General features: G+C 39.7%; 1 protein-coding gene and 1 long non-coding RNA gene across 5 annotated transcripts in view; one reads left to right on the top strand and one right to left on the bottom strand.

Moving 5' to 3' along the window:
- Positions 1-15,315, bottom strand: part of KIF3A (kinesin family member 3A) — a 53,668-nt gene extending 38,353 nt beyond the window's left edge. For 2 of the 4 annotated variants that reach the window (XM_032336752.1, XM_032336751.1), the window contains exons 1-2: positions 15,159-15,267; positions 11,968-12,241 (exon numbers count right to left, since the gene is read on the bottom strand). In XM_032336752.1, the coding sequence (XP_032192643.1) occupies positions 11,968-12,241; positions 15,159-15,164 (280 nt within the window). In that variant the 5' untranslated portion in view covers positions 15,165-15,267. Of the gene's footprint in view, positions 1-11,967; positions 12,242-15,158 lie in introns of all 4 variants that reach the window. The other 2 variants (XM_032336754.1, XM_032336753.1) reach the window with 2 other exon arrangements.
- A 39-nt stretch (positions 15,316-15,354) lies between these two features.
- Positions 15,355-15,993, top strand: LOC116586596. The gene is made up of 2 exons (XR_004284080.1): positions 15,355-15,449; positions 15,690-15,993. It is a non-coding gene; the product is annotated as an uncharacterized LOC116586596 (long non-coding RNA).
- Positions 15,994-16,096: the final 103 nt, after the last annotated feature.

Below are 16,096 nucleotides of genomic sequence, written 5' to 3'. Positions count from 1 at the left end.
CTTAATCACAACAGAAGACATTTTTTACACATGGGAATAAAAAAGTCTTGATTTTTTCCTAATTCGCTAAATATTTCAAACTATGCCATTAAGAATGTAACATACTGCCTTCAAAAGAGCTGAAAATATGTGGCGCCTGAGTGGCTCAGTGGGTTAAAGCCTCTGCCTCTAGCTCAGGTCATGATCCCAGCATCCTGGGATCAAGCCCCGCATAGGGTTCTCTGATCAGTGGGGAGCCTGCTTCCCTCTCTCTCTGCCTGCCTCTCTGCCTACTTGTGATCTCTGTCTGTCAAATATAAAATAAAAAATCTTAAAAAAAAAAAACGAGCTGAAAATATGAGCCTGCAGACCACCTGTGAGAGCTGACACAACAGCTATCATTTATGGAGCATGTGCCATGAGCTAGGCCATGCATCCTCGCTGAGTTTTCACCCCAATCCTAAGAGCAAAGAACTATTTATATCCCCATACTTTAGCTCAGGAAACAAAGGCTTATAGAGGTTGAGTTACTTGTTCGATGTCATAGTAAGTGGTAGAAATAAGATGTGAACAAAATCCATTTGGCTCTAGAGCCCTTATTTTTTAAAAGTATGTAATGGCCAAATTTTTAATTCAAAATTAATCCTAATACAATTTCTATGAATTCATTAATTATATAAAGACTATGGATTCAAAAAGGATATTGATCTATAATTTTAAAGCTGAGAAATGAGGACCAGGAATCCCCTAGAATAAAAGTATGTCATCTCATTTTCAGAGATGAGATTCTAAATTTCTAGTTTTGTTATGTCCAATCTAACAAAGCTAATGCTAGCATTTCCTTCAATATGAACTTCTCTTAAAACTTTACCTCTTAAGGGACACCTGGGTGGCTCAGTTGTCAAACATCTGCCTTTGACTCAGGTCATGATCCCAGGGTCCTAGGATGACTCTCACATCCAGCTCCTTGCTCAGCAGGGAGCCTGCTTCTGTCTCCACCTGCTGTTCTCCCTGCATGTGCTCTCTCTCTGTTCTCTAACAAATAAATAAAGCCTTTATCTTTAAGATTTTATTTATATATTTGAGAGAGACAGACACAGCAAGAGAGGTAACATAAGCAGGGAGAGTGGGAGAGGGAGAATCAGACCTCCTGCTGAGCAGGGAGCCCAATCCCAGGACCCAGGGACCACGACCTGAGCCAAAGGCAGATGCTTAACAACTGAGCCATCCAGGCACCCCAATAAATAAAATCTTTAAAAAAAAACTTTACTTACTAAAAACTAGAAATGACCTAAAAATGTTACCCAACCTACCCATTTCATGACTACATCTTAAAAATGGTAGAAGGCCTACAAAAAATCTGTATATGGATGTTTACAGCAGTGTATGTTCATAACTGCCAAAATTTAGAGGCAATCAAGATGTCCTGCTGTAGGTAAGTGAACTGATAAATAAACTGTGGTACATCCAGACAACAGGATATTATCAGCACACACATAAAAAAAGATAAAAGGTATCAAAACATGAAGAGACATGGAGAAAACTTCAGTGCATATTACTAAGTAAAAGAAGCCAAACTGAAAGGTTACATACTATACAATTCTAACTGCATGACATTCTAGGAAAGGTGAAACTATGGAGACAGTAAAAAGATTAGTGGCTGCTAGGTTTAGCAGGGGAAGGAAGGATAAACTAGCAGCACAGAAGTGAAACTATTCTTTATATTATAATAGTGGATACACATTATGTTTTTGTCAAAATCCATAGGATATACAGCCCCAAGAGTGAACGCTAATGTAAACTATGAACTTTGGATGATGCTGATGTGTCAATGTATGTTCATAATTTGTAATCAATGTACCACTGTGGTGCAGGATATTGACAGTGGGGAACTTTGTGTATGTCTGGAGACAAGGGATATACAGGAAATCTCTGTACTTAATTTTCCTAAAGCTGTTCTAAAGAACAAAGTTTATTAATTGAAAAAAAACATTTTAAATGGTGGAAGGATTATGTACTTGCCACTGTACATTTGAATAATGCCAAGGAAACTACACTCTATGTTACAACATTCCTGATTTTTGTCCTTTTTAAACATATTGTTCTATGCTACTATCAACAATTTCAGTCAGCATAATAGGTGGAAAATAGGTGAAAAGTCCCTTGACATTTATATATTACTCTGTACCACATTTGTTTTTTAAAATACAGAATTCTGTTATTTCAAAACTGAGTGACACTACTGCTTCCAACAAGGATGGAGTAGTAAGGACCAGATTTACACTCTTGACTGAAAGGAAAGCAGACTAAATATATGAAGCAATAGTTTTCAAGACAATGGACCTCAGTCAACAAAGGCCTGTGACGCCCAAAAGTTGGCTAATAGATAGGCGGGCCCTATGACTTCCCAACTACCTGCCTTGTGAGAGAATCAACCACAGAGCAGGAGGGGAAATCCAAGGAGTGATGAGCAGATTTCCTGAGCAAAGAAGGAGTCCAGAATCCAGAGAGAGCAACGTGGCTAGAATTTGTAGGACGCAGTAGTGGAAAGAATAACACTATGCAGAAAGCTACAGATTCCAGAGGTCTGCAGGTCTTCTTCCATTATTTAGTGGAGCACCAAGCCTCTCCAGAGTGTGAGGAAACTATCTAAATATGGGGGGAGGGGAATCATTTGGAAGGGAGAGTCCTCAATGTTCACAAAGGCCAGAAACTGTATCTGTTTAAACCAGCCAGACTGGAAAACCTCATGATGCACAGGACATCAGGTACACCAAACAAAAAGGTCTTGCCTCAGAATCAGGGGAATAACCTTAGACTGAGCACTGCTCTTGTCCTAACTAAAGACCTTTAAAAGATCAGAAAGTCAGAGAAAGACAAATACCACATGATTTCACTCATATGTGGAATTTATGAAACAAAACAGATGAACATAGGGAAAGAGAAGGAAAAATAGGATGAAATTTGAGAAGGTGGCAAACCATACATAAGAGACGCTTAACTCTAGAAAGCAAACTGAGGGTTGCTGGAGGGGAGATGGGATGGGGCAACTGGGTGATGGGCATTAAGAAGGGCACTTCAAGTAATGAGCACTGGGTGTTACACACAACTGATGAATCACTAAATTCTATGTCTGCAACTAAAAAAATTAAAAAAAAGATCTGAAAGAAGCAAACCATTTTCAAATAACTGCCACTGAGAACAAAGCTCCTGAAAGCTTAAATGAATAAAAAAAATCAAAGAGCTAAGGTAAAATTCAGAGTGTTTGGCGCCCAACCAAAATTTGCCAAGCTTGCAAAAAAGCAAAAAGATATAACTCATAATAAAGAAATGCATCAACCAGTCAAAACCAATTCAGAACTGACACAGATGTTAGAAATAGCACACAGGACTTTAAAACAGATAAAAACTATATTCTATATGTTAAAAAGTTAACTGGAAACTTTGGATGAAAGTCTGGAAGAACTTGGATGGAAGATACAAAAAGACCCAAATCAAACTTCTAGGGATGAATACTACAATGTGTGAGATGAAAAATACAATAGATAAGATTAATGGTAGATTAGACACTGCAGAATAAAAGATTAGTAAACTTCAACACATAACAACAGAAACAATAAAAAATGTAATACAGAGAAAAAATACAAAAAAGAAAAACCGCATCAGTGAGCTGTGGGACAATTTTAAGCAGCTTAATACACATGTTACTGCAGGCCCTAAAGCAGAGAGTGGGGGCCGGAAAAATATTTAAAGAAATATGGCTAAAAATTTTCCAAATTTGATGAAAACTACAAACTCACACATCCAAAAAGCTTAATGAACTGTAAGCACAGAAACATAAATAAAAATAAACCATGGTTGGGGCGCCTGGGTGGCTCAGTGGGTTAAGCCGCTGCCTTCGGCTCAGGTCATGATCTCAGGGTCCTGGGATCGAGTCCCGCATCGGGCTCTCTGCTCAGCAGGGAGCCTGCTTCCTCCTCTCTCTCTCTGCCTGCCTCTCTTCCTACCTGTGATCTCTCTCTGTCAAATAAATAAATAAAATCTTTAAAAAAAAAAAAATAAATAAACCATGGCACATCATAGTCAAAAAGTTCAAAACCAGTGATATAAAAGAAAATCTAAAAAGTAACCAGAGAAAGATATGTTACGTAAAGAAGAACCAATAAAGAATTCCAAAACGCAAATGACAGTAGAGGACTATCCTTCAAGTATTAAAAGAAGAAACTATCAACCTAGAACCCTACATCTGGTGAAAATTTCTTTCAAAAACAAAGGCAAAATAAATACTTTCTGGACTACAAAAGCTGAAAGAATTCGTCACCCACAGATTTGCACTCTAAGAAACATTTGAGGAAGTTATCCAATGCAGAAACAATGGTACTAGACAGAAATACAGATTCCTCTTACATGAGGGAATAAAGAGTATCAAATATGGTGAGTACATAAGTAAGAAAATATGTAAGTGTTTTCCTACTACTTAAATCTCTCTAAAAACAACTGATGGTTTAAACAAAAATAAAGGCAACGTGGTTTGGAGTTTATAACACATAGAAGTAAATGTACAACACCACCACCACAGGGATGCCTCGGTGGCTCAATCAGTCAAGCATCTGCCTTTGATTAAGGTTATAATCTGAAGGTCCTGGGATAGAGCCCCACATCAGGCTCCTTGCTCAGCAAGGAGTCTGCTTCTCCCTCTGCCTGCAGTTCCCCAGCTTGTGCACACTGGCTCTCTCACTCTCTCTCTCCATCTGACAAATAAATAAAATCTTTAAAAAAACACACACACACAATAATAAAAAACACCACCACTACCACCAAACTTGGGAGGAGACAACTAGAAGTATAGTTTAAAAAAAATTTTTTACAGGTGCCTGGGTGGCTCAGTGGGTTGGGCCTCTGCCTTTGGCTCCGGTCATGATCTCAGGGTCTTGGGATCGAGTCCTGCATCAGGCTCTCTGCTCAGCGGGGAGCCTGCTTCCTCCTCTCTCTCTGCCTGCCTCTCTGCCTACTTGTGATCTCTGTCTGTCAATTAAATAAAATTTTTAAAATAAATAAATAAAAATAAAACAAAAAATAAAAAATAATTTTTACTACGCAAAAAATAGAATAACACGTGACAGTGAAGTGTGATATATTAGAGTTATATTATAAACCTTAAAGCAACCACTAAAATAAAACAAAGTTGTATCACTATAAGCCAACAGAGAAGACAGAATAGAATAATACAAAGGATAAGAGTATAAAGAGGGGCGCCTGGGTGGCTCAGTGGGTTAAAGCCTCTGCCTCTGGCTCAGATCATGATCCCAGGGTCCTGGGATCGAGCCCCGCATCGGGCTCTCCGCTCAGCAGGAAGCCTGCTTCCCTTTCTCTCTCTCTGCCTGCCTCTCTGCCTACTTGTGATCTCTGTCTGTCAAATAAATAAATACATAAATATTTAAAAAAAAAAAAAGAGTGTAAAGAGAAAACCAACAGCAGAACATAAATGGTTTTGATAACCCAATAAAAAGCAAAGACAGCAAGGTTGGATTTAAAAAACAACACAACAACAAAAAACCAAAACACTATCAACTATACAATGTACAATGCAATGCATAAGAGAACTAACAACAGATCTGGGGCTACTACTCTTTGAGAGGCCAGCTTTCAAGTTTGGCCTTTGACTAACATCTGGGAATTTGGATTCAGGGAGGGTTCTTGCCATTCATTCCCCAACAAAGAGTAGCTCATTATGCCTAAATTGTTTGTATAAACAAGGTGGTTTATGCTAAACACCTGTTTTCCTTCTGTGAGTGTAGAATCTTGACAAGGGCGAGGCTGAGGGCATCCACAAGAGCAGGCTCCAACAAAAACCTGGGGCACTGTGTCTCTTACAAAGCTTCTCTGACAGCCAAGATCTGACAGGTATTGTCACATTCAGTGGTAGAAGAATTAAGCACATTCTGTGTGTTCACTAGGAAATGACTCTTGGAAGTTTGTACCTGGTTTCCTCCACACTTTTCCCCATGCACCTTTTCCCCTTACTGTTTCTTGTTTTCTTTTTTTGGCATCTTTTTTGTTCTAATAAACCAAAGCTCTAAGTACAATTATAACCCGAGTCCCTTGACTTCTCCTACCAACCTCTGAACCTGGTATAATCTTAGTGACCTCTAGTATAACTACACACTAGAAATGTACTTTCAATATAAAAACACAAATGTGTTAAAAGTTAAAAAGATGAATGAAGATATACCATGTTAACGTTAAATCAAAACAAAGTTAAAATGTCTGTATTAATATCAAAGTAGGTTTCAGAGTAAAGAACATTACTACGGATAAAGAGTAATTTTATAATGACAATAAGGTTAATGCATGAAGAGGACTTGAAACACCTAAGCACTTAGGCACCTACTCACAGGGTTTCAAAATACATCCAGTAAAAAGTGACAGAACTGAAAGGAAAAGGCACATAAAAAACACAGTAAGAGAATTTAATACCTGTCTCAGTAATCGACAGACCAAGTAGAAAATAATTAAATAGATAGAAAATCTGAACGAAACTATCAAGCAAATTGATGTAATGAACATGTACAGAATGCTACATCCAACAACAGCAAAATACACATTGTTCTGAAGAATATACAGACATTTTATAATAAATTTATTCTGGGTCATGTAACAAGTCTCTAATTTCAAAAGGTTCAAGTTTTACATAGCACATTCTCTAAAACAGGATTAAACTAGACATTAAGTGGGGTGCCTGCGTGGCTCAGTGGGTTAAAGCCTCTGCCTTCAGCTCAGGTCATGATCTCAGGGTCCTGGGATCGAGCCCCATGTCGGGCTCTCTGCTCAGCGGGGAGCCTTCCTCTCTCTCTCTGCCTGCCTCTGCCTACTTGTGATCTCTGTCTGTCAAATAAATAAAATATTTAAAAAAATAAACTAGACATTAAGTAATAGAAATATCTCTGGAAAATCCCAAATTATCTGGAAACTAACACATTTCTAAATAACCCAAGGATCAAAGAAGAAATCAAGAGGAAAAGAAGAAAGTATCCTGCACTGCATGAAAATGAAAACACAGTATGTCAAAATCTGTACACCACCACTAAAGCAGTACTTAGAGGGTAATTCATAGCATAAATCTCCATATTGGAAAGTTACAAAGGACTCAAAACAATGACCTCAGCTTCCACCAAAAGTAGAAAAAGGAATAAAGGAGGAGAAACTACTCGTATTACATTAGTCCTCCACCAGACTCGTCACAAGAAAAAGAGATGACACAAATTACCATATATCATGTACCATATACCAATATCAGAGAAAGATTACACCACCACATTCTAACACAAGAATAGAGAATATGAACAACTTTTTGCCAATAAATTCAACAACCTAGATGACAGAGACAAATTCCATGAAAGATAAACTTCCAGAGCTCACTAAAAGAAAAACAGATAACTCAAAAAGCCTTATATTATTAAAGACACTGAATCTTTAAAAACCTTTCCACAGGGGGCGCCTGGGTGGCTCAGTGGGTTAAGCCGCTGCCTTCGGCTCGGGTCACGATCCCAGGGTCCTGGGATCCAGCCCCGCATCGGGCTCTCTGCTCAGCGGGGAGCCTGCTTCCTCCTCTCTCTCTGCCTGCCTCTCCGCCTGCTTGTGATCTCTCTCTGTCAAATAAATAAATAAAATCTTTAAAAAAATAAAAAATAAAATAAATAAATAAAAACCTTTCCACAAAAAAATACTCCAGGCCCATTTGGCTTCACTGGTAAATTCTACCAAATGCTTAGGGTAGATATAATACTAATTCTATACATACTTTTTTCATATGATTAAAAAGGAGGGAATACTTTCCAACTCATTCTATGAAATTAGCATTATCCTGGTAAAAAAAAAAAACAAAAAAAAACAGATAAAGACATTACAAGAAAACTACTATATCCCTCCTGAACATAGACAAAAAAAAAAAGTTTACACAAAATTTTAGCATATCAAATCTAACAACATACAAAAGGGTAATATACCATGACCAAGTGGCATGACCGGTTTTACATTTTTTTTTTAAGATTTTATTTATTTATTTGACAGGGAGAGAGATCACAAGCAGGAAGAGCAGCAGGCAGAGAGAGAGGGGGAAGCAGCTCCCTGCTGAGCAGAGAGCCCAGTGCAGACCCTGAGTCCATGACCTGAGCCTACAGCAGAGGCTTAATCCACTGAGCCACCCAGGTGCTCCTGGTTTCACATTTAAAAATCAATGTAACTGAATATACTAACAATTTTTTTTTAAAAAAAGACGATTTCAATAGGTGCTGAAAAAAATTCATTTGACAAGATCCAAAATCCATTCCCCGGATGGGGACAAAAGAACAGAGGGGAACTTAATCAGACAAAAATCTATAGATAACATCATACTTACTGGTAAAACAGTGAATGCTTTCTCCCTAAGATCTGGAACAAAACAAAAATGTCCACTCTCACCACTCATGTTCAACACTGTACTTGAGGTTCTAGCCAGGGCAATTCGGGTAACTAAAAGATGGGAAAGAAATTGTACTACCTGTATTTGACGGTAACATGCTCACGTATATAAAAAATTGTAGGGAAAGGGCGCCTGGGTGGTTCAGTGGATTGAAGCTTCTGCCTTCAGCTCAGGTCATGATCCCAGCGTCCTGAGATTAAGCCCTGCATCTGGCTCAGCGAGAAGCCTGCTTCCCCCTCTTCTCTCTGCCTGCCTCTCTGCCTACTTGTGATCTCTGTCAAATAAATAAAATCTTAAAAAAAAAAAATCCTAGGGAAGTTACCAATAAATAAATAAAAGCCTACCAGAAATAATAAGCAAGTTTAATAAGGTTGCAGGGTATTTGTACAAAAATTAACTGCAAAACACAGTATCACTTCAAAACCACTATGAAGGCTGTAACCAAAAAGACAACAACACTTTTTGGCAAAGATGTGAAGAAACTGGAAACCTCATACATTGCTAGTGGGAATGTAAAAACCGCACAGTTGCAATGGAAAATAATCTGGCAGTTAACCTCCTGACCCAGCAATTCCACTCCTAGGTATTTACCTAAGCAAGGGGAAAACATACATTTACACAAAGACAAGAACAAGAATATTCACAGCAATATTATTTATAATAGCAAAAAAAAAAAAAAAAAAAAAGGGAATAACCCAAATATTCATGAGTGGATAAATGGATATATAAAATACAGCATATCCATTCGATGGAGTATTAACTGACCATTAAAAAATGCAGTCCTGGGCACCTGGGTGGCTCAGTCGGTTCAGCCCCTGCCTTCAGCAGGGGTCATGATCCCAGAGTCCTGGGATCAAGCCCCACATGGGGTTCCCTGCTGAGCAGGGCATCTGCTTCTCCCTATGCCTCTGCTCCTCCCCCCCACCCAGCCCCATGCTTGTGCTCGCTCTCAAATAAATAAAATCTTAAAAAAAAAAATGCAGTCCTGATACATACTATAATGTGGAACACAGAAAACATTATACCAAGTCAAAGAAGCCATACATAAAAGACTATAAAGTGTATGATTCTATTTATATGAAATGTCCAGAAGAGGCAAACTCATACACATAGAAAGTAAATACATAGTTGCTAGGGTAGGAGGGAGCAAAAGTGGGAGTAACTGCTAATAGATACATAGTTTCTTTTGGGGGTGATGGAAATGTTCTGGAAACAGATAACAGTGATAGTTACACAACACTGTGAATGTATTAAACCCCTGACTTGTATACTGTAAAATGATTAAAACAGTGAATTCTGTCATTTGAATTTTATGTTAATTTAAAAAAACTACTAAAATATCAATTTTGTGTATTTTGTATTCACAAAAGCATCCAAAATACTTAGGAATACACGGTATGTTAACTAGAACTTAAATTTTAAAAAGAAAGAGGTGGAGTGGCTGAGTGGCTCAGTCTGTTAAGTGTCTACCTTTGGCTCAGGTCATTATGGGGAGACAGGGAACTGGGATCAAGCTCTCCCCTCTCCCCCACCTCCCTTCTCAGCAGGGAAGTCTGCTTCTTCCTCTCCTTCTGCCCCTCCCCCTGCTTCTGTGTGTTGGCACACTCTCTTTCTCTCTAGCAAATAAATAACAATCTTTAAAAAGGAAACAGGTTAAAAAAAATACTTAGGAATAAACTCATGAAAATAAGTATAAGACCTGCACATTAGAAACTACAACAAAATGCTGATGAGAGAAATTAAACAAAATATAAATAAATGAAGAGAGATACCATGTTCTGGATTAGAAGGCTCAATATTGTCAGAATAACAACTCAATACAATCCCTACCAAAATCCCAGTAGGTTTTTTGGGGCTTTTTTTGTGGAAATTGAAAAGGCAATCCTAAAATATATGTGAAAATGCAAAGGATCCAGAGAAGCCAAAACAATTCTGAAAAATAATAATAAAGCTAGAAAATATACACTACCTAATTTCAACACAAAAACCTATAGTAATGGGGCACCTGGGTGGCTCAGTGGGTTAAACCGCTGCCTTCAGCTCAGGTCATGATCTCAGGGTCCTGGGATCAAGCCTTGCATCAGGCTCTCTGCTCGGCAGGGAGCCTGCCTCCTCCTCTCTCTCTGCCTGCCTCTCTGCCTGCTTGTCATCTCTCTCTGTCAAATAAATAAATAAAATCTTTAAAAAAAAAAACAACCTATAGTAATAAAAACAGGATACTGGAACAGAAGAGACAATCCAGAAATAAACCCATGCCACTGCAATCTGTTGATTTTTGACAAAAGCACCAAGTTAATTCAATAAGGAAAGGAGAGTCTTAACAAATGGTGCTCCAACAACTGGATATCCATCGATGGGGGGCAAAGAACGTACACCCTTACCTCACACCGTATATAAAAATTAACTCAAAATGAATAACAGACCTTAATATAAGACATACAGTGTTTACAACTTCTGGATAAAAACATAAGAGAAAATCTTTTTGGTGTTAGGTTCAGCAAATATTTCTTGGCTAGGTCAATGAAAGCATGATGATTAAAGAAAAATGATTAACTGGACTCAAAACTAAAAATCTTTTCTCTTCAAAAAACACCATTAAAAAGATGAAAATACAAGCCACGTGCTGGAAGAAAATACGTTCCAATCACTTATCTGATCAAAAGATTTGAGTCCAGAATGTAGAAAAAGCATGACTCCATAAGAACATAGGCAACTGAACTGTAAAGTGGGTAAAATATTTTAAAAGACAAAGGGCTAATGTGTATATGATTAGAGACTCAACATTGTTAGTTATAGAGAAATATAAGTTAAAACAATGAGATACCACTATAGATCCTCTAGAACAGCTATAATTAAAAAGGCCAACAATCTAAATGTTGGTGAGAATGTGAAGAAACTAAAAGAACTCTCATAACACACCAGTGGGGAAAAAAATTAAGAGTCACCACTTTGGAAAACAGTTTGGCAATTTCTTCAAAAGATAAATACACACTAACCATATGACCCACCAATTCTACTTCTAGGTATCTACCCAAGACAAACTTTAAAACTTATCTGCACAAAGAACTTTCTACAAAAGAATGTTCACAGCAGCACTAATTATAATTGCCCCCAAATTAGAACAATCCAGATTTCCACTGAAGATCATAAAAGGTGGTATATTCATACAATTCAGCATTAAAAAGGAACAAAGTGCTGATCCATACAACAACATGGATGACCTTTAACAACATTATACAACTGAAAAGAAAACAGGTAAGAAAGATGAGATAGGATATGAGTTGATTTATATGAAATTTCCAGCAAAGACAGAACTATAGGCAAAAGCAGGTCAATGGATGCCTGGAGGTGGGACTACAAAGGGACATACAGGAATTTTGGGGGGGAGGTCATAAAACTGGATTGCAGTAACAGTTTCACAGCTGTATGTATTTACTACAACCCATCAAACAGTACAATTATAATGGATGAATTTATAGGGTGTCAATATCTTGATAGAGTTAAGAAAAAGTGAACAATATACTCACCATTATAGCCTTCAAGAACAGAATCAATAATAGGTCTTGCAGTTAAGTTATAAACATCAAGTTGTTTACTCTCTGGTCCAAAAACAGTATCAAAAGTAAATGTCTTTGGAGGTTCATTGGAAGAATCAGTCTTATGTACAGTAATAGTTCCCCTCATCTCATCCACACTGACAGCCTGTTTATAGCACATTGATTTCTCTCTCTCGTTGAGGGGCCGGCACCTAACAACCACCTTCACATTATCACAGCTTTCAGGCTTCTCTGATTTATTGATCTGGTGGAGAAAATATTCACAAATAATGAAAAGAACATTTACTTTTACCTTCAGCAAATTTCAAATCTGAAAAAGGCTACTGTGCCATCCCAGGGCCTTGCACATATTAAGCACTCCACAAATATTTGTTAAATCTAACGAAAGATCTCACAGATATACAGAAAAAATTTATTAAAAGATATAAAAAGACAGTTTCTTTTACAATACAGTATGATACAATACAATATAAAAATGAGGAGAAAGAAAGCCTAATTTACATGTATAGTAAATAAGTGCTATTTAAGCAGAAAACGAATCACTATATTGACTGTCTCCGCAAAAGTCCCTGACTTAGCCTCTGAGTTTACTGCCTGAAGGAAAACACAAGTGAACATGGTTAACAACTGTAATCAAGAATATAGTAGTAGGTCCTGTGTTTCCCTGAGACTTTAAATTTTATTTTCTATAATGCATCAGTAAAACGTTTTTTACCATGTAACATATGTAGTCTATCTTCTCCATAGCAGACAACACGAAATGAAACACAGCAAACAAAGTCCAATGGCAGAGAGAAATGTTTCAGTATCCCTCTAACCTTACAAATATTTATATATGTAAAGTTTCATTTTTTGAAATTTTATGACTAACCACCTATGTTAAAATAAAACCCTAAGCAAAGACACATACAGTATGATTTCACTTACATGCGGAATCTAAAAAACAAAAAGAGGAACAAACAAAAAAGCAAAACTCACAGAGAATAGATTGGTGGTTGCCAGAGGGCAGTGGGGTATAGACGTGGACAAAATGGTCAGAGATCAAAGGTACAAATTTCTAATTATAAAATAAGTCATGTATAAATAATATATAGAATGGTGACTAGTCAAAAGTACACCACTGCATATCTGAAAGTTGCTAAAGGAGTGTATCTTGAAATTGTTCAACATCAGAAAAGAATTTTGTAGCTCTTTATGGTGATGGGTGGTCACAAGACTTACTGTGGGGATTATCTCACAAGGCACACAAATAACAAATGATATTGTACAGGTAACATTGTGTTATATGTCAATTATACCTCAACTGAAGTAATACAATCCTATTTTGAAGTGAAGTCCAATAGTTTAGTTGAATAGTATCAATACAACACACTTCTCCCCATCTCTCCTTTCACCACCTAAGGCTGGGTCACCATGATCCCACCTTAAATTGAATAGCAGCATCTAGTTAGGTTCTCCTATGGTCTGTTCTCTACAGGGCAGTCAGCTGCAACACAAAGTTAATCATGCTGCTCCCTTACTTAAAACTCAATGGTTTCCCCCACAGATCTCAGGATAAATACCGGAGTCCTTAAGGTGGTCTCTAAGACCTGGCTCTGGCCCATGTCTACTTGTCCAGCCTTACTTCACAAGCTACCTTGCTTGGCTTTCCCAGCCACAGCCACATTAGCTTTTTTAAAGCCTTTTCTTGTCACCATACTTTCTTATCACAGGTGCTGTTCTTCTTGCCTAGAACATTCCTCATTCTCCCCTTATTCTCAGATCTCAGCAGAACAGCCACTTCACCTGTGAAGACTTCCTTAACTAGGTCAAATCCTGGTATAGGTCCTGAGAGACCCTTCTCCCACTATCATCTACAACTGGTTTCAATACTACTTTTGCTTGCTCCTTATTTGATTAATGTGTCCTATCTGTCTACACCAGAGGTTGCCAACTGGTAGTCAAGGGGCTGAATTGAGCCCACAATATCTTTTGTTTGGTTCACAGCATTTAACAATGTTTTTTAATTAGTTGCTAAAATTTTTAAAAAAGAGAAATTCCACAAAAATAACAACTTCTAGATTCTCTTGGGAAAAAAAAAAAAAAAATGATCTGACATCTGTAGGCCAGAATTCCTAAACGGGAACACTTTACAACTCACCAGAATCTACTTTCTATTACATGCCACCCATTCACTTCATGAATGGTAAGCATGTTGTCTCTACCAACAAGACTTTCACCTCTGCCCACGAAGGCAAGCTTCTGTCTTGTCAAGTTCAAGAAAGTGGATGGTTATGCTCAATATTTTGCCTCCAGGGCCTAACCTGGGGTAGATGCCTGGTATCTGCTGAATGAACTAATAACCTGAAGGCAAACGATACGGAACAAATATTGAGCATGTAAGGCTAAATGCCAAGCACTGTCCTTCAATTCCGCTGTGCACTACCTTATTTCATCCTGATAAAATCCCATGAGAAACAGTTTAATTACGTGGGAACTAAGGACACAGAAAGATGAAGTAATTGTCCCAGGCCTCGCAACCAGTAGAAAACCGACCAAAAAGCTCACGTGTTCTCCATGACCCTATCCTGGACTTAGGATGCCCCCTGCTAAGTGGACGGTAGCACTGTGAAATCGGACAAGACAAACATACCACCACCCACCCACCCTCACACACAAAGACACCCACGGGTTACATTCCGCCCTGTAAGCTAAAGCACCACGAAAGAAATGACAGCTCGAGTCAAGGGCTGGAGTAAAAGCAAGCAGCTCTCGGTTCGCTACCTTCCAAGAATCGGCTCCGCGGTGAACAGAGCCCACCAGGTGCGGAGCATCCAAAGCCCACCCCCCGCGGCCGCTCCCAGACGCCCTACTCAGGAGCAGGGCTGGGAGCGAGAGCGCATCCTCTGGCGCTGTGCCTTTATGTCAAGCAGCGCAGGCCTTGCGGGCTGCAGCACCGACAGAGGCGGCAAGGCCTGTCCGGGGCCCCTCCCAGGACCCGTTGCAACCCCGCCGGCCCCAAGCCTACCCACCAGACTCCCCAAACGCTCGGCCCCGCAGAGCCGGACCCTGCCCCGCCCCACCCCGGCCGCCTGCCTGATCCGCGCCTCCATGGCAACAGCCGCGCCCCCGTGCCAGGCCGCTGGGAGGAGGAACCCCAGCGGCTGAGCGACTCCCCTCACCGGCATCGTGGCTCCCTCCTGTGCCCGGCGGAGGTCGCCGCCCTGGGCGCAGTCCAACGGCGCCGGGTTCGCCGGAGAGGTTTGCCAGAGACTACCGAAACACCGCCTTGGCGCTCTCGAGACTGCGGCTCCTCGGGCGAGAGCAGGCGGTGCGCAAGCGCACTCCGGGCTCGCCCCGCCCCATCCCCGGGCCACACGCTTCCTCGGCCTCTTGAATTACGCCTGCGCTGAGGCTTTCCCAGTCGGTCTCCTAGGACGCCAGACTGAGGCCGCGCCTGCGCAATGGTGCCGGTCAACTGAGCTTGGAAATCTAGCCTGCATTGGGGCGGGGATACCTGGCTGGCCCTGGTCGCGAGGGGGGTGGGGGTGTCCTCCTAGGTTGCACTGCTAGTCCCCTGGCTCATGCAGTACTCCAGATATTGAAAACAACCATAGCAATTGTACACTATGTCCATCTAGAGAGCTAGAGGCTTCGCACACATTAATGCGCTTGATTGCTGACTTGTTTATAAAACGCGTATTCTATTATAGATGAAGTGAAGAGGAGCTTTGTCTGTATTCTCACAAGTATCTCCAGAGCCTAGAATAGGACTTAGAATAAGACCTAGCACAGGGCACGTTTTCAGTAAGTATTTGTGAAAGAACCAATGATCTATCCTCTTTCCTGTCCAAATCTCTGCTCTGCTGCGCTTGGATGTGCAATAGACATTTCCAGATTATTATGTCCAAAACTGAAGGGTTGTTTCCCCCCCGCCCCTGCCCACACACACTATATTACTCACTATATTACTGTCTATCCCTGCCCCACCTCCCCCATGTAAAAAAAAAAAAAAAAAAAGCGCCCTCTCATACTTCCCTCGGCATAATAAATGAAGCTGAGTTCTGAAAATTGTTCAAAGCACTCTCTTTCTCTCATACCCAGTGTCCAATCTTTCAGT

Source organism: Mustela erminea, chromosome 3, assembly GCF_009829155.1.
Source record: "Mustela erminea isolate mMusErm1 chromosome 3, mMusErm1.Pri, whole genome shotgun sequence".
Lineage (NCBI taxonomy): Eukaryota > Metazoa > Chordata > Mammalia > Carnivora > Mustelidae > Mustela > Mustela erminea.
This window is presented reverse-complemented; position numbering and strand designations above follow the sequence as displayed.